Here is a 21,934-nt window from a genome sequence, read left to right as displayed (position 1 = left end):
ATAAATCCCATTTGGTCTTGGTTATAATCCTTTTAGTATGTTGCTAAATTTGGTTGCTGAATTTGTTGACGATTCTCGCATCAGTATTCATAAGAGATATTTGTCTATAGTTTCTTTTGCTTTTTGAGAGAGAGAGAGAGAGAAAGAGAGGAAAGAAAGAAATCTCAAGTGGGGGAGGGGCAGAGAGCACAAGTGAGGGAAGGAGAGAAAGAGAGGGAGATACAGGATCCAAAGTGGGCTCTGTGCTGACAACAGAGAGCCTGATATGGGGCTTGAACTCATGAACCATGAGATCATGACCTGAGCCAAAATCAGATGCTCAACTGACTGAGCCACACAGGCGCCCCAGTTTCTTTTGCTTCTAATATCTTTGTCTGCCTTTGCTCTTAGGGTAGTATTAGCCTCATAGAATAAGTTAGTAAATATTCTCTACTCCTCAGTTTTTTGGTAGAGTTTGAGTAGGATTGGTGTTAATTCTTTAAAGGATTTGTAAAATTCACCAATGAATCCACTGGGTTCAGGGATTTTCTTTGTTGGAAGATTTTTGATTGCTGTTTCAATCTCTCTACTAGTTATAAGTCTATTCAGATTTTCTATTTATTCATGATTCAGTTTTTGTAGATTGTGTATTTCTTCAAATTTGTCCATTTTATGTGGCTATCCAAGTTGAGATACAATTGTTTATGATTTTTTTTATAATCTTTATTTCTGTAAAATTGGTAGTGAGGTCGCTTCTTTCTTTTGCGGTTTTAGTAATTTGAGTCTTACCCTCCCCCCCCCCCACAGTCATTCTAGCTAAAGGTTTGTCAATTTTTTTTTTACCCTTTCAAAGAACCAACTTTTGGCTTTATTGATTTTCTCTGCTGTTTCCTATTCTTTTTTTTTTCCATTTTATCTCTTCTGTGATCTTTATTATTTCCTTCCTTCTGCTAGTTTTGATTTAGCATGCTTTTCTTTTTCTACTTCCTGAAAGCACAAAATTAGTTTATTAATTTGAGATCTTCCTTTTAATTTTTATTTATTTATTTTTAATGTTTATTTTTGAGAGAGAGAGCAGGGAAGGGGTAATCAGAGGGGAATGACAGGATCCAAGCAGGCTCCATGCTATCAGTGCAGAGCCCGATGTGGGGCTCGAACTCATGAACCATGAGATCATGACCTGAGCCCAAAGTTCAGATGCTTAACCGACTGAACCACCCAGGTGCCCTGAGATCTTCCTTTTTTAAATTTATTAAAAAAATTTTTTTTAATGTTTATGTATTTGAGAGAGAAAGAGAGACAGACAGAGCATGAGTGGGGGAGGGACAGAGAGAGGGAGACACAGAATCCAAAGCAGGCTCCAGGTTCTGTGAGCTGTCAGCACAGAGCCTGACATGGGGCTTGAGCTCACAAACCATGAGATCATGACCTGAGCCGAAGTTGGACGCTTAACTGACTGAGCCACCCAGGGCCCCTTTCTTTTTTTTAAAGCATGTCATCTCTCTCATAAATATCTCTCTTAGCACTGCTTTCTTTGCATCCTTTAAGTTTGGTATATTGTGTTCTCATTTTCATATTCTCAAGGTATTTTCTAATTTCTCTTGTAATTTCTTTTTTGACTTGTTGGTTGTTTAAAATATGTGTTGTTTAGGGGCACATGGGTAGCTCAGTCGGTTAAGCATCCAACTCTTGGTTTCGGCTCAGGTCATGATCTCACAGTTTGTGAGTTTGAGCCCTGCATCAGGCTCTGTGCTGGCAATGCAGAGCCTGCTTGGGATTCTCTCCCTCTTTCTGCCCCTCTCCTGCTTGCTGTCTCTCAAAATGGAAAAATAAACTTAAAAAATTTTTTTAATATGTGTTATTTAATTTCCTTATATTTGTGAGTTTTCTAGTTTTCCTTCTTTTATTGATTTCTAGTTTTATTCTATTGTGACCAGAAAAGATCTTTTGTATGATTACAGTGGTCTTCCTTCCTTCCTTCCTTCCTTTTTTTTCTTTCTTCCTTTCCTTCTAATTTACATCCAAGTTAGTTACCATATAGTGCAATAATGATTTCAGGAGTCGATTCCAGTGATTCATCCCCTATGTATAGTACCCAGTGCTCATCTCAACAAGTGTCTTCCTTAATGCCCCTTACCCATTTAGCCCAGCCCCCCCACCCACAACCCCTCCAGCAACCCTCAGTTCTCTGTATTTAAGAGTCTCTTATGTTTTCTTCCCCTCCCTGTTTTTATATTATTTTTGCTTCCCTTACCTTAGGTTCACTAATTTTGTATCTTAAATTCCACATGAGTGAAGTCATATATTTGTCCCTCTCTGACTGACTTATTTCGCTTAGCATAATACCCTCTAGTTCCATCCACATTGTGGCAAAGGGCAAGATTTCATTCTTTTTGATTGTCAAGTAATACTCCACTGTGTGTGTGTGTGTGTGTGTGTGTGTGTGTGTGTGTACCACATCTTCTTTATCCATTCATCTGTCAGTGGACATTTGGGCTCATTCCATACTTTGGCTATTGTCGATAGCACTGCTGTAAACATTGGGGTGCATGTGCCTCTTCGAAACAGCACACCTGTAGCCCTTGGATATATACCTAGTAGTGCAATTGCTCGGTTGTAGGGTAGTTCTATTTTTAACTTTTTAAGGATCCTCAATACTGTTTTCCAGAGTGGCTGCACCACTTTGCATTCCCATCAGCAGTGCAAAAGAGATCCCCTTTCTCCACATCCTTGCCAACATCTGTTGTGCCTGAGTTATTAATTTTAGCCATTCTGACTGGTGTGAGATGGTATCTCATTGTGATTTTGATTGTATTCCCCTGATGATGAGTGATGTTGAACATTTTTTCATGTGTCTGTTAGCCATCTGGATATCTTCTTTGGGAAAGTGTCTATTCATGTCTCTTGTCCATTTCTTCTACAGTGATTATAAATTTATTAAGACTTGTGTTATGGACTCATGTGGTCTTTTCAGGAGAATGTTCCCTGTCCCTTTTGGAGAAATGTGTATTCTCTGTTGTGATTGAAGTTCTATACATGTCTATGAGGTCCAACTAATTTACAGTGTTGTTCTAGTTCTCTTTTTCCTTTCTCATCTTTTTGCAGTTTCTATCCATTAGTGTAAGTGGGTTATTGATGCCTCCAACTCTTGTATAGTTGTCAGTTTCTCCCTTTCTGCCATTGTTTGCTTTATATATGTTGGGTCTTCAATTTTGGTGCATTATATTTACAGTTGTTATATGTTTTTCATAATTGACCTTTTTATCATCAATGTATAGTATCCTTTGTAGCAGTTTTTGACTTCAAGTTTATTTTGTCTGATATTAGTAATGCCACCCTACTCTTCTTTTGGTTACTATTTGTTTGGAATAGCTTTTCCCATCCTTTTACTTTCAGCCTGTTAAATGCCTTAGAACTCTTGATTTTCTGGTCCAGTGCTATGTTCATAATAGCATTCTAGAGTTTAATATATGAAATATAGTTGATATGGTAAATATTAATTTGATCTATTATTATTTAGAATAATACACACATTTCTACAAATACCTATATACTGGTATATCAGTATTTATTTTTGCTTTTCACTTCTACCATTGCTTGTGAGCTAAACTGTTATCCTTAGAAAGGTAGACATAAGAGCTACTCTGAAGGGATATGCTGAAAGTGGCTTTAATGAGTGACTGATTAAATATTCTGGAAAATAGATCATTCGGAAAGCATCTATTTAAACAACCAGGTTTTTTGCTTTTTTTTTAATGTTATGCATGTATATAATCATTCATACAGTTTTTCTGTAAACAAAATATGTACATTTATGTCACATCTAGCTTCAACAGACCTTTATAAAAATATATTGATTACAATTTTTTAAGTGAAAAACCTAGGGAGATAAGAGCAGGGAAGTTAAGATTAACTAGAGTGAAGGATGGCTAGATAACCTAGTTGAAAGAGGCAGGGTCAAGCAATAAATCTAGAAGCTGCATTCATTCTAATTGCTTTCTCTCTCTCTCTCAAAAATGAATAAACATTCAAAAAAATTTTTTTAAGTCAGTAGACATTAAGATAGGAGATTATCTAGATGGTCCTGATCTAATCATTCAAGCCCTTTAGGAGCAGAATTTTCTACAGCTGGTTGCAGAAAAGGAAGTCAGAGACACATGATCTAGCCTGGAAGAAAACAGACATCCGTGTTGTAAACTGGTGGGAGGGGTGGAGCATGTGGTAAGGTATTTCAGATGGCCTCTAGCTGCTGAGAGACATCGCGGCCCATAGATAGCAAAAAATGGGGCGTAATAGTCTTGAAGCCAGTAGGAAATGAATTCTGACAACAACCAGTGACCTTGGAAGAAAATCCAGTTTCAGATGAAAACTGCAGTCCTGACAGACACCTTAATTTGAGCCTATGAGACCTAAGCAAGAATCTAGTTGTGCTATGACTGGACATCTGATCTTCGGAAACTGGGATAATAAATGATGGTATTTTTATGCTACCACGTGAATGACACTGGAAGACATTATGCTGAATAGAATAAGGCAGTCACAAGAAGACAAATACTGTATGATTCCCTTTATTTTAGGTACTGAGAGTAGGCAAATTCATAGAGACAAAGTAGAAGAGTAGTTGCCAGGGGCTGGGGGAAGAGGGAATGAGGAGTTTTTAAGGGGTATAATTTTGGTTTTGCAAGGTAAGTAGCGTTTTGGAGATTGGTTGTACAATAATGTGAATGTACTTAACACTATTGAGCTATACATTTAAAAATGGTTAAAATGGTAAATTTTATGTATACTTTACCACAATTTAAAAAAGTGGGTATTGGGGTGCCTGGGTGGCTCAGTCGGTTAAGCGTCTGACTTCAGCTCAGGTCGTGATCTTCGCGGTCCGTGAGTTCGAGCCCCGTGTCAGGCTCTGTGCTGACCGCTCAGAGCCTGGAGCCTGTTTCGGATTCTGTATCTCCCTCTCTCTCTGACCCTCCCCCATTCATGCTCTGTCTCTGTCTCAAAACTAAATAAACGTTAGGGGAAGATGGCGGCGTAGGAGGACGCTGGGCTCACCGCGCGTCCTGCTGATCCACTTAGATTCCACCTACACCTGCCTAAATAACCCAGAAAACGCCAGAACACTAGCAGAACGGAGTCTCCAGAGCCAAGCGCAGGCAAGAGGCCCACAGAAGAGGGTAGGGAAGGGCGGTGAGGCGGGTGCGCGCTCCACGGACTGGCAGGAGGGAGCCGGGGCGGAGGGGCGGCCCGCCGGCCAAGCCGAGCCCCTGAGTCTGGCTTGCAAAAGCAGAGGGGCCGGATGGAGTATGTTCCGACAGCAAGCGGGATCTTAGCATCTGGGAGGTCATAAGTTAACAGCTCTGCTCGGAGATCGGGAAGGCTGGAGACAACGGGAGGGAGAGTTGCTGAACCCGGGAGGACAGAGCTCAGTTTGGTGGGGAACAAGGAGCTGCCAGCGCCATCTCCCTCGCCCATTCCCCAGCCAAAATCCCAAAGGGAACCAGTTCCTGCCAGGGAACTTGCTTGCTCCGAGCAAACACACAACGCTGTGCTTCTGCGGACACGCCTCTCCGGTGGCGGGTCTGACTCCCTCCCGCTGCCACAGGGGCCCCTCCTAAAGTGGATCACCAAAGGAGAAGTGAGCTAAGCCTGGCACTCCTGCTGCCGTCCACCTTGCCTACCCACCCCAGCTAATACGCCAGATCCCCAGCACCACAAGCCTGGCAGTGTGCAAGTAGCCCAGATGGGCCACGCCACCCCACAGTGAATCCCGCCCCTAGGAGAGGGGAAGAGAAGGCACACACCAGTCAGACTGTGGCCCCAGTGGTGGGCTGGGGGCAGACATCAGGTCTGACTGCGGCCCTGCCCACCAACTCCAGTTATACACCACAGCACAGGGGAGGTGGCCTGCAGGTCCACACCACTCCAGGGACTATCCAAAATGACCAAACGGAAGAATTCCCCTCAAAAGAATCTCCAGGAAATAACAACAGCTAATGAACTGATCAAAAGGATATAAACAATATAACAGAAAGTGAATTTAGAATAATAGTCATAAATTAATCGCTGGGCTTGAAACAGTATAGAGGACAGCAGAGAATCTCTTGCTACAGAGGTCAAGGGACTAAGGAATAGTCAGGAGGAGCTGAAAAACGCTATAAACGAGATGCAAAATAAAATGGAAACGACCACGGCTCAGATGAAGAGGCAGAGGAGAGAATAGGTGAACTAGAAGATAAAATTATGGAAAAAGAGGAGGCTGAGAAAAGAGAGAGAAAAAAATCCAGGAGTATGAGGCGAAAATTAGAGAACTAAGTGATACACTAAAAAGAAATAATATACGCATAATTGGTATTCCAGAGGAGAGAGAGAGGGAAGGTGCTGAGGTGTACTTGAAGAAATAATAGCTGAGAACTTCCCTGAACTGGGGAAGTAAAAAGGCATTGAAATCCAAGAGGCACAGAGAAACTCCCTTCAGACGTAACTTGAATAGATCTTCTGTGCGACATCTCATAGTGAAACTGGCAAAATACAAGGATAAAGAGAAAATTCTGAAAGCAACAAGGGATAACGTTGCCCTAACATATAAAGGGAGACCTATAAGACTCGTGACTGATCTCTCTTTTGAAACTTGGCAGGCCAGAAAGGATTGGCAGGAGATCTTCAATGTGTATGAACAGAAAAAAATATGCAGCCGAGAATCCTTTATCCAGCAAGTCTGTCATTTAGAATAGAAGGAGAGATAAAGGTCTTCCCAAACAAACAAAAACTGAAGGAATTCGTCACCACCAAACCAGCCCTACAAGAGATCCTAAGGGGGATCCTGTGAGACAAAGTACAGAGACATCGCTACAAGCATAAAACATACAGACATCACAATGACTCTAAACCATATCTTTCTATATAACCGTGAATCTAAATGGACTAAATGTGCCACGCAAAAGACATAGGGTATCAGAATGGGTTTAAAAAAACAAGACCCATCTATTTGCTGTCTACAAGAGGACTCATTTTAGACCTGAGGACACCTTCATATTGAGAGTGAGGGGATGGAGAACTATTTATCATGCTACTGGAAGCCAAAAGAAAGCTGGAGTAGCCATACTTATATCAGACAAACTAGACTTTAAATTAAAGGCTGTAACAAGAGATGAAGAAGGGCATTATATAGTAATTACAGGGTCTATCTATCAGAAGAACTAACAATTATAAATGTCTGTGCACCGAATATGGGAGCCCCCAATATATAAAACAATTACTCATAAACATAAGCAACCTTATTGATAAGAATGTGGTAATTGCAGGGGACTTAACACCCCACTTACAGAAATGGATAGATCATCTGGACACACGGTCAATAAAGAAACAAGGGCCCTGAATGATACATTAGATCAGATGGACTTGACAGATATATTTAGAACTCTGCATCCAAAGCAACAGAATATACTTTCTTCTCGAGGTGCACATGGAACATTCTCCAAGATAGATCATATACTGGGTCACAAAACAGCCCTTCATAAGTATACAAGAATTGAAATTACACCATGCATACTTTCAGACACAATGTTATGAAGCTTGAAATCAACCACAGGAAAAAGTCTAGAAAACCTCCAAAAGCATGGAGGTTAAAGAACACCCTACTAAAGAATGAATGGGTCAACTAGGCAATTGGAAAAGGAATTGGAAAATATATGGAAACAAATGAAATAAAAATGCAATCCAACGCTTTGGGATGCAGCGAAGGCAGTCCTGAGAGGAAAATACATTGCAATCCAGGCCTATCTCAAGAAACAAGAAAAATCCGCAATACAAAGTCTAATAGCACACCTAAAGGAAATAGAAGCAGAATAGCAAAGACACCCCAAACCCAGCAGAAGAGAGAATAATAAAGATCAGAGCAGAAATAACAATATAGAATCTAAAAAACCATAGAGCAGATCAACGAAACCAAGAGTTGGTTTTTTGAAAAATAAACAAAACTGATAAACCTCTAGCCAGGCTTCTCAAAAGAAAAGGGAGATGACCCACAATAGCTAAAATCATGAATGAAAATGGAATTATTACAACCAATCCCTCAGAGATACAAACCAATTATCAGGGAATACTATGAAAAATTATATGCCAACAAACTGGACAACCTGGAAGCAATGGACAAATTCCTTAAACACCCCACACTCTTCCAAAACTCAATCAGGAGGAAATAGAAAGCTTGAACAGACCCTAAACCAGGAAGAAATTGAATCAGTCATCAAAAATCTCCCCGCAAATAAGAGTCCAGGACCAGATGGCTTCCCAGGGGAGTTTACCAGACGTTAAAGCGGAGATAATACCTATCCTTCTCAAGCTATTCCAAAAAATAGAAAGGGAAGGAAAACTTCAGACTCATTCTATGAAGCCAGTATTACTTTGCTTCCCAAACCAGACAGACAACCCAGTAAAAAAGAGAACTACAGGCCAAAAACCCTGATGAATCTGGATGCAAAAATCTCAAGAAGCTAACTAGCAAAATCGATTCAACAGCATATTAAAAGATTATTCACCATGATCAAGTGGGATTCATTCCTGGGAGATGCAGGGCTGGTTCAACATTCGCAAATCAATCAACGTGATACATCACATTAATAAAAGAAAAGATAAGAACCATATGATCCTGTCAATTGATGCAGAAAAGGCATTTGACAAAATTCAGCACTCTTTCTTAATAAAAACCCTCAAGAAAGTCGGGATAGAAGGAACATACTTAAACATTATAAAAGCCATTTATGAAAAGCCCACAGCTAACATCATCCTCAATGGGGAAAAACAGAGCTTTTTCCCTGAGATCAGGAACACGACAGGGATGCCCACTCTCACCGCTGTTGTTTAACGTAGTGTTGGAAGTTCTAGCATCAGCAGTGGACAACAAAAGGAAATCAAAGGCATCAAAAGTGGCAAAGATGAAGTCAAGCTTTCACTTTTTGCAGATGACATGATACTATACATGGAAAATCCGATAGACTCCACCAAAAGTCTGCTAGAACTGATACATGAATTCAGCAAAGTTGCAGGATACAAAATCAATGTGCAGAAATCAGTTGCATTCTTATCCACTAATAATGAAGCAACAGAAAGACAAATAAAGAAACTGATCCCATTCACAATTGCACCAAGAAGCATAAAATACCTAGGAATAAATCTAACCAAAGATGTAAAAGATCTGTATGCTGAAAACTATAGAAAGCTTATGAAGGAAATTGAAGAAGATATAAAGAAATGGAAAGACATTCCGTGCTCATGGATTGGAAGAATAAATATTGTCACAATGTCAATACTACCCAAAGCTATCTACGCATTCAATGCAATCCCCAATCAAAAGTGCACCAGCATTCTTCTCGAAACTAGAACAAGTAATCCTAAAATTCGTATGGAACCACAAAAGGCCCGAATAGCCATAGTAATTTTGAAGAAGAAGACCAAAGCAGGAGGCATCACAATCCCAGACTTTAGCCTCTACTACAAAGCTGTCATCATCAAGACAGCATGGTATTGGCACAAAAACAGACACATAGACCAATGCAATAGAATAGAAACCCCAGAACTAGACCCACAAACGTATGGCCAACTAATCTTTGACAAAGCAGGAAAGAACATCAATGGAAAAAAGACAGTCTCTTAACAAATGGTGCTGGGAGAACTGGACAGCAACATGCAGAAGGTTGAAACTAGACCACTTTCTCACACCATTCACAAAAATAAACTCAAAATGGATAAAGGACCTAAATGTGAGACAGGAAACCATCAAAACCTTAGAGGAGAAAGCAGGAAAAGACCTCTCTGACCTCAGCCGTAGCAATCTCTTACTCGACACATCTCCAAAGGCAAGGGAATTAAAAGCAAAAATGAGTTACTGGGACCTTATGAAGATAAAAAGCTTTCTGCACCGCAAAGGAAACAACCAACAAAACTAAAAGGCAACCAACCAGAAGGGAAAAGATATTTGCAAATGACATATCGGACAAAGGGCTAGTATCCAAAATCTATAAAGAGCTCGCCAAACTCCACACCCGAAAAACAAATAACCCAGTGAAGAAATGGGCAGAAAACATGAATAGACACTTCTCTAAAGGAAGACATCCGGATGGCCAACAGCACATGAAAAGAGGGCATCAGTGTCGCTCCTCATCAGGAAATACAATCAAAACCACACTCAGATATCACCTCACGCCAGTCAGAAGGTGGCCAAATGAACAAATCAGGAGCCATAGATGCTGGAGAGGATGTGGAGAAACAGGAAACCCTCTTGCAGTGTGGTGGGAATGCAAAGTTGGTGCAGCCCTCTGGAACAGTGTGGGAGGTTCCTCAAAAATTAAAAATAGACCTACCTATGACCCAGCAATAGCCACTGCTAGGAATTTACCCAAGGGATACAGGAGTGCTGATGCATAGGGGCACTTTTACCCCAATGTTTATAGCAGCACTCTCCACAATAGCCAAATGTGGAAAGAGCCTAAATGTCCATCAACTGATGAATGGATAAAGAAATTGTGGTTTATATTACACGATGGAGTACTACGTGGCAATGAGAAAGAATGAAATATGGCCCTTTGTAGCAACGTGGATGGAACTGGAGAGTGTAATGCTAAGTGAAATAAGCCATACAGAGAAAGACAGATACCATGTGTTTTCACTCTTATGTGGATCCTGAGAAACTTAAAAGAAACCCATGGTGGAGGGGCAGGGAAAAAAAAAAAAAGAGGTTAGAGTGGGAGAGAGCCAAAGCGTAAGAGACTCTTAAAAACTGAGAACAAACTGAGGGTTGATGGGAGGTGGGAGGGAGGGGAGGGTGGGGGATGGGTATTGAGGAGGGCACCTTTTGGAATGAGCACTGGGTGTTGTATGGAAACCAATTTGACAATAAATTTCATATATTGAAAAAAAGTAAAAAAAATAAATGTTAAAAACATAATAAGAAAAATAATAAAAAAAAAATTAAAAAGTGGGTATTGTGGACGCCTGAGTGGCTCAGTTGGTTAAGCCTCTGACTTTGGCTCAGGCCATGATCTCACAGTTCGTGTGTGGAGCCCCATATCAGGCTCCATGCTGATGGTGTGGAGCCTGCTTGGGATTCTCTCCCTCTCTTTCTGCCCCCTTCCCCAAGATCATGCTCACTCTCTCCCTCTCTCTCTCAAAATAAATAAATAAACTTAAAATCAATAAAACATGGGTATCGTTTTAAGTCGCTAAGTTTGTGAATCATTTGTTACACAGACTATGTCATGTTCATAGTTTTGTGTCTTTTTGAAATCCACTCTCTGACTTTATTATTATCCAGAAACGTTATGCTCTATATCCAGCTAAAAGGTTATTAACCTTAAACTCTATTAAGCCATCCTAACCCTAAAGCAAAGTTAGTCACTCTTTGGCCTAGCCTCTTACATCTATAATAGCACTTACTACATTACATTTTAAGCATTGGTGTGGGGGTTTGGGCACTTCTCCACTAGATTGTGAAGTAGTGTTTTTTTCTAGAGCACTTCATCTTCAGGATTTACAGCAACAGGTTTATAGTAAATTCATGTTGGCAGTACCTGAAAGTAGTAACTTTTAGGAAACTTTGTAGTGATTTCTTCTTACTCATTTTCTTCTTTCAGTCTGCATTCTACCAAGATTCTAGTAGTACAGGTGCACTGACTACATTATAGTTTAATTGTTAGCCTTTTAACAGAGGATAGAATGCAAGTCACATACCCACCCCTTTTTTGCCTGCAATTAATTTTGTCAGATAAGGAATGAAACATATATATACATATACATATATATATATATAAATTTATTCATTCCAAGTTCAGCCAAATTTACTAAGCCAATACTTCTTGACTGTAAAGTAGCAAAACTGATCAAATGTATACATTTTAACCATGTGCTTATTTCAGATACTGATGAACTAACTATTCTGGCCAGTCAACAGAAATTCAGAATTCATGTTTTAGAGAACTAATATTTGTTGCATACATAAATAACCATTGTTTTCCTTTTAAGAGATTTCAACCTAGTAGATTGTTGTGAGGAAATGTATGAGTTATTTCTGAAATTCCATTTTATTTGAAATTTTTTACATTGTAAATAATTGTGTACTTTTATCAGAATGTATCAATAAATGACTGCTGCAGTATCAGTAGTGCAGCTCTAACATTTTCAGAGTCCTCACTCTTAACAAATCTATGGGAGGAAATGCTTTGTCAGAGAGGACTGTAGGACCTTTCATTTCCATTTAGATAGCCAACAGCTACAAGGGATCTTACTTACTCTCACTTGGGACAGTATTCTCCATATTCTTCCTTATGCTTTTCTGACTTCTATATGCGTTGAAAATTTGATCCTGAAATATAACCCAGTCTCTTGAGCTGAAGATGCCGAGTCAAATCTCACCAAATAGCTAGAGTTTAATAGGTATTTATATTTTTGGTTTTCTCACATTTTACATTTGAATAGGATATGCCTATTTTTACTATAAAAGTTGTAGAAAATACCACTACTTTATTTTCCTTTTTTATTTCTATTATAAGAAACTAGGTGTGCCTGGATGGCTTAGTTGGTTAAGCGTCCAGATTCTGGATTTCGTATCAAGTCATGATCTCACAGTTTGTGAGATCAAGCCCCACATCAGCCACTACACTGACAGCACGGAGCCTGATTGGGATTCTTTCTCTCTCTCTCTCTCTCTCTCTCTCTCTCTCTCTCTCTTTCTGCTGCCCCTCCCCTGCTCACTTGCACATGATTTCTCTCTCTCTCAAAATAAAAAACTTAAAAAATATAAAGGGAACTGCACTTTATTTCTCACATGTGTCATCTATAGATAGGCACACATACACTGAGTAAAAGAAAGTAAATATTTCTTTAATATTAGTACCTCATGGAATGAATAGTGAAGTATCCTCCTCAGATGGAAAATATGACAGGCTTTACCTATGAAATAAATTATGTGAAAAAGATTACAAAAGATGGTAGTCTGTTTAGGCGGGCCTATTAAAAGCATTAAGACTTGAGTACTGGCTATTAAAGTGAGTAAATGGCAATATTATAAAGTTAAACACATGCCAAAAAACATTTTCCAGAGGACTGGGATTGTAACAATACCATTAATGAGGGCAAAGAGGTCTTAATGCAATTTACACTTTCTAAAGTTTCAAAAAGAGGCTTTGAGTTAGAACATTATTAATGTACGAACATCTGGAACCGTGCAAAAGCTATAGACATTGAGCAAATGCAGAATTTCCCCACTAGGTTGCATTCTAACTTACTGCCTCCCTAGTGAGATACTATTTAAGAAGCTTGGAAAAGTAAAATAACAATATCCAGCTAAAGCATAAACATTCCAAAGTGTCCTTTAATTTGTGAGATCTGAAAAAAAAGTGAGGTTACCAAATCCAAGTGATGTGAACTTCAGTTAATAGATTAAGTCATCTGTATATTATTAATATGAGCTAGTCTGTATGTGAATAGTATTTGTTTTTTATAAGCTAAGTAAACTATGACAGAGATGACTCTGTGTCAGTGTTTTTTTCCTCTTAAGTTATTTGATTTTTAGGTGCGTAGTTGGGATACTTAAGAGAATTTAAAAATCAACTGAGTAATGTGTGTCTTTAGTTATCTATATAATTTTTCTGGCAGGGGGGGAGTAATTAAGATGTATAAATGGATAATTTGAGTGTCACCTGCAGTGAGAATGGAAAGCTATATATCTAAATATTCTGTTATCTAAAACTGAAAATTTGCTACAGACCATTTTCACCAAATAATCAGTATGTTTTTGCTGTAGACCTACTACTCCATGTGCATGTAGCCATTGTGTAATCTTTTTTTTTTTTTCTTAAATCTTTATTTATTTTTGAGAGACAGAGACACAGAGTGTGAGCAGGGGAGGGCACAGAGGGAGACACAGAATCCAAAGCAGGCTTCAGGCTCTGAGCTGTCAACACAGAGCCCGATGCGGCGCTCATACCCGCAAACTGTGGGATCATGACCTGAGCCAAGTCGGACGCTCAACTGACTGAGTGAGCACCACTCTGAGCCACCCAGGCACCCCTTCTGTATAATCTTTAACAGAAGGCTTTTAAGATACTTTTTTTAAAACCTCCACTGAAGAGATTAAAATAAACACATTATGTTCTGTGAAAATGTCTCACAATTACCAAATTCCCTCTTTTTCACAGTGTTCCTTGTGCTTCCTTACCTAAACTAAAATCTGCATATACCCAGAGGACATGTCATTTCTTCATTAACTCTTTCATGTTGTGACTATGTTTCCTCTGTAGTAACTCAGGTGATACCCTATTTACTCTCCATTGCTTTTTCTAAACCTTTACCTCTCCATTTTTTCTGAAGGAGGAAACGGAAGGAAAGGAGGGAGAGAGAGGGAAGGATGTGGGGAAGAGAGAGACATATAAACAGAGAGGAAAAAACTCACCAACAAAAGTTCTAGTCTCTGAGCTCATGTCTTTTGACATATATCGCCCTTTCCCTTTCATCTTTATCAACATGTGACAAATCACTTGAATACTCTTCCTTTATTAAGGCCATTGGCACTGGATTGTACAGGATTTTTTTTCCCCTTCTTACACCTCTCTCTGACCTTCCATTATCTTGGACCTTCCGTTTTTCATTCATTTATTGAATTCATTCAACAAATACTTATTGAGTACTTTCTGTGTGTCAGGTACTGTTCTAGGTATTGGACAATCAACTGAGCAAAACAAACAAAAGTCATTGTTCTTAAAGAGGTTATATTCCAGGGATGAAAGAAATAAACCGGACACACAGAAAAGATAAACTAACATATTAGATGATGTCATGGACTGGATGTTTGTGTCCCCCCACTCCCAACCCCAAATTCATGTATTGAAACCCTAACTCCCTGTATTTGGAGATGGGGTCTCTAAGGAAGTAATTAAGGTTAAATGAGGTCATAAGGATGTAGCCCTGATCTAGTAGTATTAGTGTCCTTATAAGAATAGATACCAGAAATCTTGCTCTCTTCTCTGCAATCTGAGCAGAGGAAAAGTGATATGATGACTCAGTGAGATGTCTGTCTACAAGCCTAGAAAAGAGCCTCACCAGGAACTATGTCAGCCAGCATCTTGATTTTGAACCTCCCAGCATCCAGAACTCTGAGAAATGTTTCTGTTTAAGCCACTCTGTCTGTGGTATTTTTTTTCCATCTTTATTGAGATATTGTTGATATAACCTATGTAAATTGTTGACATCCCATCAATGTGATTATTTGATTCCATGTGTCTATAACAAAATGATTATGTGGTATTTTCTTATAGTAGCCTGAGTGGACTAGTACAGATCATGGTAAAAATGCCAAGAAGGGGAAAATGAGACTCTTGGGGGAGTGGGGAAAAGTGGTTTAGAATTTTAAGTGGATGGTTCTAGAAGGCCTGTCAGAGATTACATAGAAGAAGCAGGGTGACTATGTAGGAGTCTACTGTAATATCTCCTATGATAGATGGTGGCTTGGACTGCTGTGGTAGCAGTGTTTAGAGTCTAGATATGATTTGAAAGTAGTGCTGGCAGGATTTGCTGATGAATTGGATGTCCAATGTGATAAAAAGGAGGGAGGGAGGTTTTCTTGCTGGGCTTTTTTCTGTATTTATACTCTCCTGCTAGTCAGTCACATCTGTGTTCATTATTTTAGTTACATCGGTTGTCTTGGTTTCCTGATTTCGCATCCAATTCTCCCCTCTCCTCTACCACATTCTAAAGAGAAAACTCACTTCTTGTGTGCCTCCTCTTGGTAATTTGCTATAATACACCTTTACTTCTGACACCAGGTGTGTGGTTGTCCTATATAGTTTAACTTAATTCTGACACTGTCTACCTAGAGGCAGCATCAGACTACAGTTTAACTTAATTCTGACACTTTCTGCCTAGAGACGGAGCATCAGATTCCCTAGGTTAAAGGTTCAGTCCCACAAGATTGCCCCCACTCTGACACCAGTCTCAGGTCCGGATTGTTAATTTGTATTTCTGACTGACTGGCTGTAAATTAGAGGTACCCACCATCCCTCCTCAGGTTCAGTTAATTTGCTAGAGTGGTTTGTAGAACTCAGAGAAACATTGGCTTATGTTTACCAGTTTATAATAAAGGATATAAAGGATACAGATGAATAGCCAGATGAAGAGCTATATGAGGTGAGGTCTAGAAAGGTCCCAAACAGAGGAGCTTCTGTTCACATGGATCTGAGGTATATCACCCTACAGCATGTGGATGCATTCACCAACCTAGAAGCTCTCTGAACTCTGTTCTTTTGGGTTTGATGCAGGCTTTATTACATAGGCATGGTTGATTAAATCATTGGCTGCTGTCAATTGATTCATCCTCTAGCCCCTCTCCCCTCCCTGGAAGTTGGAGGTGGAGGCTGAAAGCGCCAGCCTTCTAATCACATGGTTGGTTCTTCTCCCCCTTCCTGCAACCAGCTGCCATCCTTACCTGGGGGCTGTCCAGAAATCATCTAATTAATATATACTCAGGTGTAGTTGAAGAGGCTTGTTATGAATACATAATTTCACCTTTATGGTTCTGGAGCTATTTTAGGAACTGGAACAAAAATACCCCTACAGCTCTTATTGCTTAGGAAATTCCAAGGGTTTTAGGAGCTGTGTGCCAGGAACAGGGATGCAAACCAAAATATTATTTCTTATTATAAATCACAGCATCATGCACAGCCGTATATTGAACTGACAGATAAACATGTCAATATGAGTATCTCAAAGGCAAAAAGTTGTGATCTTTCTTCCCAATCTTGGTCCTTTTCCAGTGTTGCTTGTATGAGTGAATGGTACCACAATCTGTATTTGGACTAATCATATAATCGGGGTCATCTATGAACCTTCCCCCCCTTGTCAATCCAATCTTATATTTCATTTTAAATATTTTTGTAACTTGCTCACTTTTCTTTCTCTACAGTATAATTTTCAAAAAGGTAAAATCATGACTCACATGTAAATATAAAGTAAATTTATTCAAAGAGTTCATTCAATTTATTGATTAATGTCAAACAGTTTATTCAGTTTATAGAAAAATGAGGGAATGAGTATGATGTTAGGCTAATTGAGAGTATTTAAAGAACTATGAACTTATAGGCCACTTATAGGAATACAACAGTGAGTTTATTATATTTATTTATTTATTTTTATATATGAAATTTATTGACAAATTGGTTTCCATTCAACACCCAGTGCTCATCCCAAAAGGTGCCCTACTCAATACCCATCACCCACCCTCCCCTCCCTCCCACCCCCCATCAACCCTCAGTTTGTTCTCAGTTTTTAACAGTCTCTTATGCTTTGGCTCTCTCCCACTCTAACGTCTTTTTTTTTTTTTTTCCCTTCCCCCCCCCCATGGGTTCCTGTTAAGTTTCTCAGGATCCCCATAAGAGTGAAACCATATGGTATCTGTCTTTCTCTGTATGGCTTATTTCACTTAGCATCACACTCTCCAGTTCCATCCACGTTGCTACAAAAGGCCATATTTCATTTTTTCTCATTGCCACGTAGTATTCCATTGTGTATATAAACCACAATTTCTTTATCCATTCATCAGTTGATGGACATTTAGGCTCTTTCCATAATTTGGCTATTGTTGAGAGTGCTGCTATGAACATTGGGGTACAAGTGAACAGTGAGTTTAATAAAGTACACTTCCCTGTATAATCCTTGAATGGGCCTTTGCCTTCATATGAAGTATATAAAACAAACATACACATTTTATGTTTTTTATATAAAATTTATTGTCAAATTGGTTTCCATACAAACCCAGTGCTCATCCCAACAGGTGTCCTCCTCAATGCCCATCACCCACTTTCCCCTCCCCCCCCCATCAACCCTCAGTTTATTCTCAGTATTTAAGACTGGTTTGCCTCCTTCCCTGTCTGTAACTTTTTTTTTTCTCCCCCTTCTCCATCCCCCTGGTCTTCTGTTGAGTTTCTCAGGATCCACATATGAGTGAAAACATAAGGTATCTATCTTTCAGGGGAACATACACATTTTAAACAAATTGACATTGGCATATCTACCACCAACTTAAGAAATAGAACATTACTCTTAACATTAGAATAACACACGTACTCCTTCACAATCATATCCTTCCATCTCAAGGGATAATAGTTTTACATTTTTAAAGATAGTATGTATATGTGTGTGTATATGTACATGCTTAAATATATTGTTTTTGAACTTCATATGAATGAAATCATTTGTTATCTATCTGTAATTTGCTTTGTTTTTTAAAGTTTATTTATTTTGAGAGAGAGAGTGCTTGTGCATGAGTGGGAGAGGAGCAGAGGGAGAGGGAGAAGGAGAAGACCAACCAGGCTCCGCACTATCAGTACAGAGCCCAGCGCAGGGCTGGATCTCAAACAGTGAAATCACAACCTGAGCCCAAACCAAGAGTTGGATGCTTAACCCACTGAGCCATCCAGGAACCCCTCTGTAATTTTTATAGCTTTGTGTTCATCTTTGTTGATTCACATGTTACTAATTTATTCATTGACACTCCTGTGTAGTATTTGTTTTTTGTGTAGGTGCGGGTTGTTTTTTTTTTTTTTCTTCAATTTTTAAAATGGTGGTGTGAAAAGCATATAACATAAAATTTGTTGTTTAACCATTTTTTAAGAAGTGTATTTATTTTGAGAGAGAGAGCTCGCATGCATAAGTGGGGTAGGGGCAGAGAGAAAGGGGGAAAGAGAATCCCAAGCAGGGCTCAAACTCACGAACCATGAGATTGTGACCTGAGCTGAAATCAAGAGTCAGACATTTAACCAGCTGAGCCACCCAGGTGCCCCTGCTGTTTAACTGTTTTTAAAGTATACAATTCCATGTTGTTGAGTACATTTATAATATAGTACAACATCACTGCTGTTTCCAAAACATTTTCGTCATTACAAATCTAGAAACTCTGTATTTGTTAAAACTATTAACTCTTCATTTTCTCCTCTCCCCAAGCCCTGGCAACTCCTGTTCTACTTACTTTCTTTATGAATCTATCTATTCCATTCATAAAATGGAATCATAGGGGGTGCCTGGGTGGCTCAGTCAGTCAAGCGTCCAACTTGCACTCAGATCATGATCTCACGGTTTGTGGGTTTGAGCCCTGTGTCGGGCTAATGTGCTGACAGCTCAGAGCCTGGAGCCTCTTTTAGATTCTGTATCTCCCTCTCTCTGCTCCTCCCCCCCTCATGCTCTGTCTCTCTCTCATAAATAAACATTTTTTTCAACATAATACTTAATTTTATTTTTTTTAATTTACATCCAAATTAGTTAGCATGTAGTGCAACAGTGATTTCAGGAGTAGATTGCTTAATGCCCCTTATCCATTTAGCCCATCCCCTTTCCCACATCCTCTCCAGTAACCCTCAGTTTGTTCTCCATATTTATGAGTCTCTTATGCTTTGTCCCCCTCCTTGTTTTTATATTATTTTTGTTTCTGTTCCCTTATGTTCATCTGTTTTGTCTCTTCAAGTCCTCGTATGAGTGAAGTCATATGATTTTTGTCTTTCTCTGACTAATTTCGCTGAGCATAATACCCTCCAGTTCCATCCATGTAGTTGTAAATGACAAGATTTCATTCTTTTTGATTGCTGAGTAATACTCCATTGTATGTATATGTGTGTGTATGTATGTATTATGTATGTATATGTGTATCCATGTGTATACATATGATATATGCCACATCATCTTTGTTCAGTCATCCATCGATGGACTTTTGTTTTTTTTCCATACTTTGGCTATTGTTGATAGTGTTGCTGTATACATGGGGGTGCATGTGTCCCTTTGAAACAGCACACCTGTATCCCTTGGATAAATACCTAGTAGTGCAATTGCTGGGTCATAGGGTAGTTCTATTTTAATTTTTTGAGGAGCCTCCATACTGTTTTCCAGAGTGGCTGTACCAGCTTGCATCCCAAAAAATAAATAAACATTAAAAAAATTTTTAATGGAATCATAAAATATTCTTTGTGTCTGCCTTATTTCACTTACCATAATGTTTTCAAGGTTTATGTACGTTGTAGCATGTATCACAATTTTATTCTTTTTTATGGCTGAATATTCCATTGTATGGATATCCTACTTTGTTTATCCATTCATCTGTTGATGGATGTTTGAGTTGTTTCCAGCTTATCGCTATTGTGAGTAATGCTGTTATGAACACTGATGTACAACTATCTGTTTGAGTTTTTTGCCTTCACTTCTTTTGGTGATATATCCCAGGAGTGGAATTTGCTGAATCATATAGTCATTTTATGTTTATAAACTCTTCGAGGAACTGCCAAACTTACACAGTGGCTATCCCACTTTACATTCCCACCAGCAGTGTACAAAGATACCAGTTTCTCTATATCCTTGCAGCAACTATTTTCTGGTTTTGTTTGTTGGTTTGTTTTATAGTAGCCATCCTAATGGTTATGAAGTGGTGTCTCATTGTAGTTCTGATTTACATTTCCCTAATTATTAGTGAAGTTGTGCATCTTTTCATGTGCTTATTCATTCTCTGTGTATCTTCTTTGGAGAAATGTCTACTCAAGTTCTTTGCCCATTTTTGAATTGGATTGTTTTTGAGTTACAGGAGTTCTTTATATTTTCTGGATATTAATCCCTTATCAAATAAATGAATTGCAGATATTTTCTCCTGTGGACTATCTTTTCACTTTCTTGATAGTATCCTTTGATGCAAAAGTTTTTAAATCTAGATGAAGTTGAATATATCTATATTTTTCTTTTGTTCATTGTGTTTTTGATGTCATATCTAAGAATTCATTTTTAAATCCATTTTTTTGATTGGTTAAAAAAATTCTGTCCATTGAATGGTCTTAGTATCCTGGTGGAAAACCAATTGACCATATATGACAGCTTATTTCTAGCTCTCTGTTCTATTCCACTGGTCTGTATGTCTGTCCTTAGGCCAGTGTCCCGCTGTTTGATTGCTGTTGCTTTGTATTAAGTTTTTGAAATTAGGAAATGTGAGTCCTCCAATGTTGTTCTTTTTTTTTTTTAAGATTCCTTGTGAATTTTAAGGTTTTTATATTTCTGGGAGGAAAGGTTGGGATTTTGGTAGGGATTGCACTGAATATAAATCTCTTTGGAGGGTAGTATTGTCATGTTAACAATATTAAGTCTTCCAGTCCATGAACATGGCATGTTTTTTCATTTATTTATGTTTCTGTGATTTCTTTCAACAGTGTTTTGTAGTTTTGAGTATACAAGTCTTTCACCCTTTGGTTAAATTTATTCTTTTTTTTTTAAGTTTATTTTTGAGAGAGAGAGACAGCATGAGCTGGAGAGGGGCAGAGAGAGAGGGAGGGAGGGAAGAAGAGAGGGAGAGGGAGAGGGAGAGGGAGAGGGAGAGAGAGAGAGAGAGAGAGAGAGAGAAAATTCCCAAGCAGGCTTGACACCATCAGCTAGATGCAGGGCTCAAACTCATGAAACCATGAGATCATGACCTGAGTTGAAACCAAGAGTCAGACACTTAACCGACTGAGCCACCCAGGCACCCCTAGTTAAACTATTCTTAAGTATTTTATTCTTTTTGATGCTATTGTGAATGGAATTTTTTCTTCATTTCTTTTTATAGTTATTAGTGTATAGAAATAAAACCAATTTTGCATGTTGATTTTATATCCTGCATCTTGGCTGATTTAATTTATTAGCTGTAACAGGGGTTTTTTGGGGGGGGGATTGGGGGGTCAGGGTTGATGTGTATTCTTTGATATATATTTTTTCTAGATATAAGACCATGGCATGTGTAACAGAGATAGTTTTACTTCTTTTCCAATTTGAATACCCTTTCTTTGTTTTTATGCCTATTGCTCTGTTTCATAGAAGTGGTGAAGTTGGGGGCCTCCTTATCTTGTTTCTAATTATAGGGGGAAAGCTTTAGGTTAGTCACCTAAATTGACTATGATGTTAGGTATTCAAA

At 38.8% G+C, this 21,934-nt stretch overlaps 1 protein-coding gene across 1 annotated transcript in view; it reads left to right on the top strand.

Moving 5' to 3' along the window:
• BRIP1 (BRCA1 interacting protein C-terminal helicase 1) overlaps window positions 1-21,934 on the top strand; it is a 196,961-nt gene that overhangs the window by 91,911 nt on the left and 83,116 nt on the right. The window contains 1 exon segment of the mRNA XM_032591161.1: window position 4,673. Coding sequence (XP_032447052.1) covers window position 4,673 — 1 coding nt within the window.

This window comes from Lynx canadensis, chromosome E1, assembly GCF_007474595.2.
Source record: "Lynx canadensis isolate LIC74 chromosome E1, mLynCan4.pri.v2, whole genome shotgun sequence".
In the NCBI taxonomy this organism is placed as follows: Eukaryota; Metazoa; Chordata; class Mammalia; order Carnivora; family Felidae; genus Lynx; species Lynx canadensis.
This window is presented reverse-complemented; position numbering and strand designations above follow the sequence as displayed.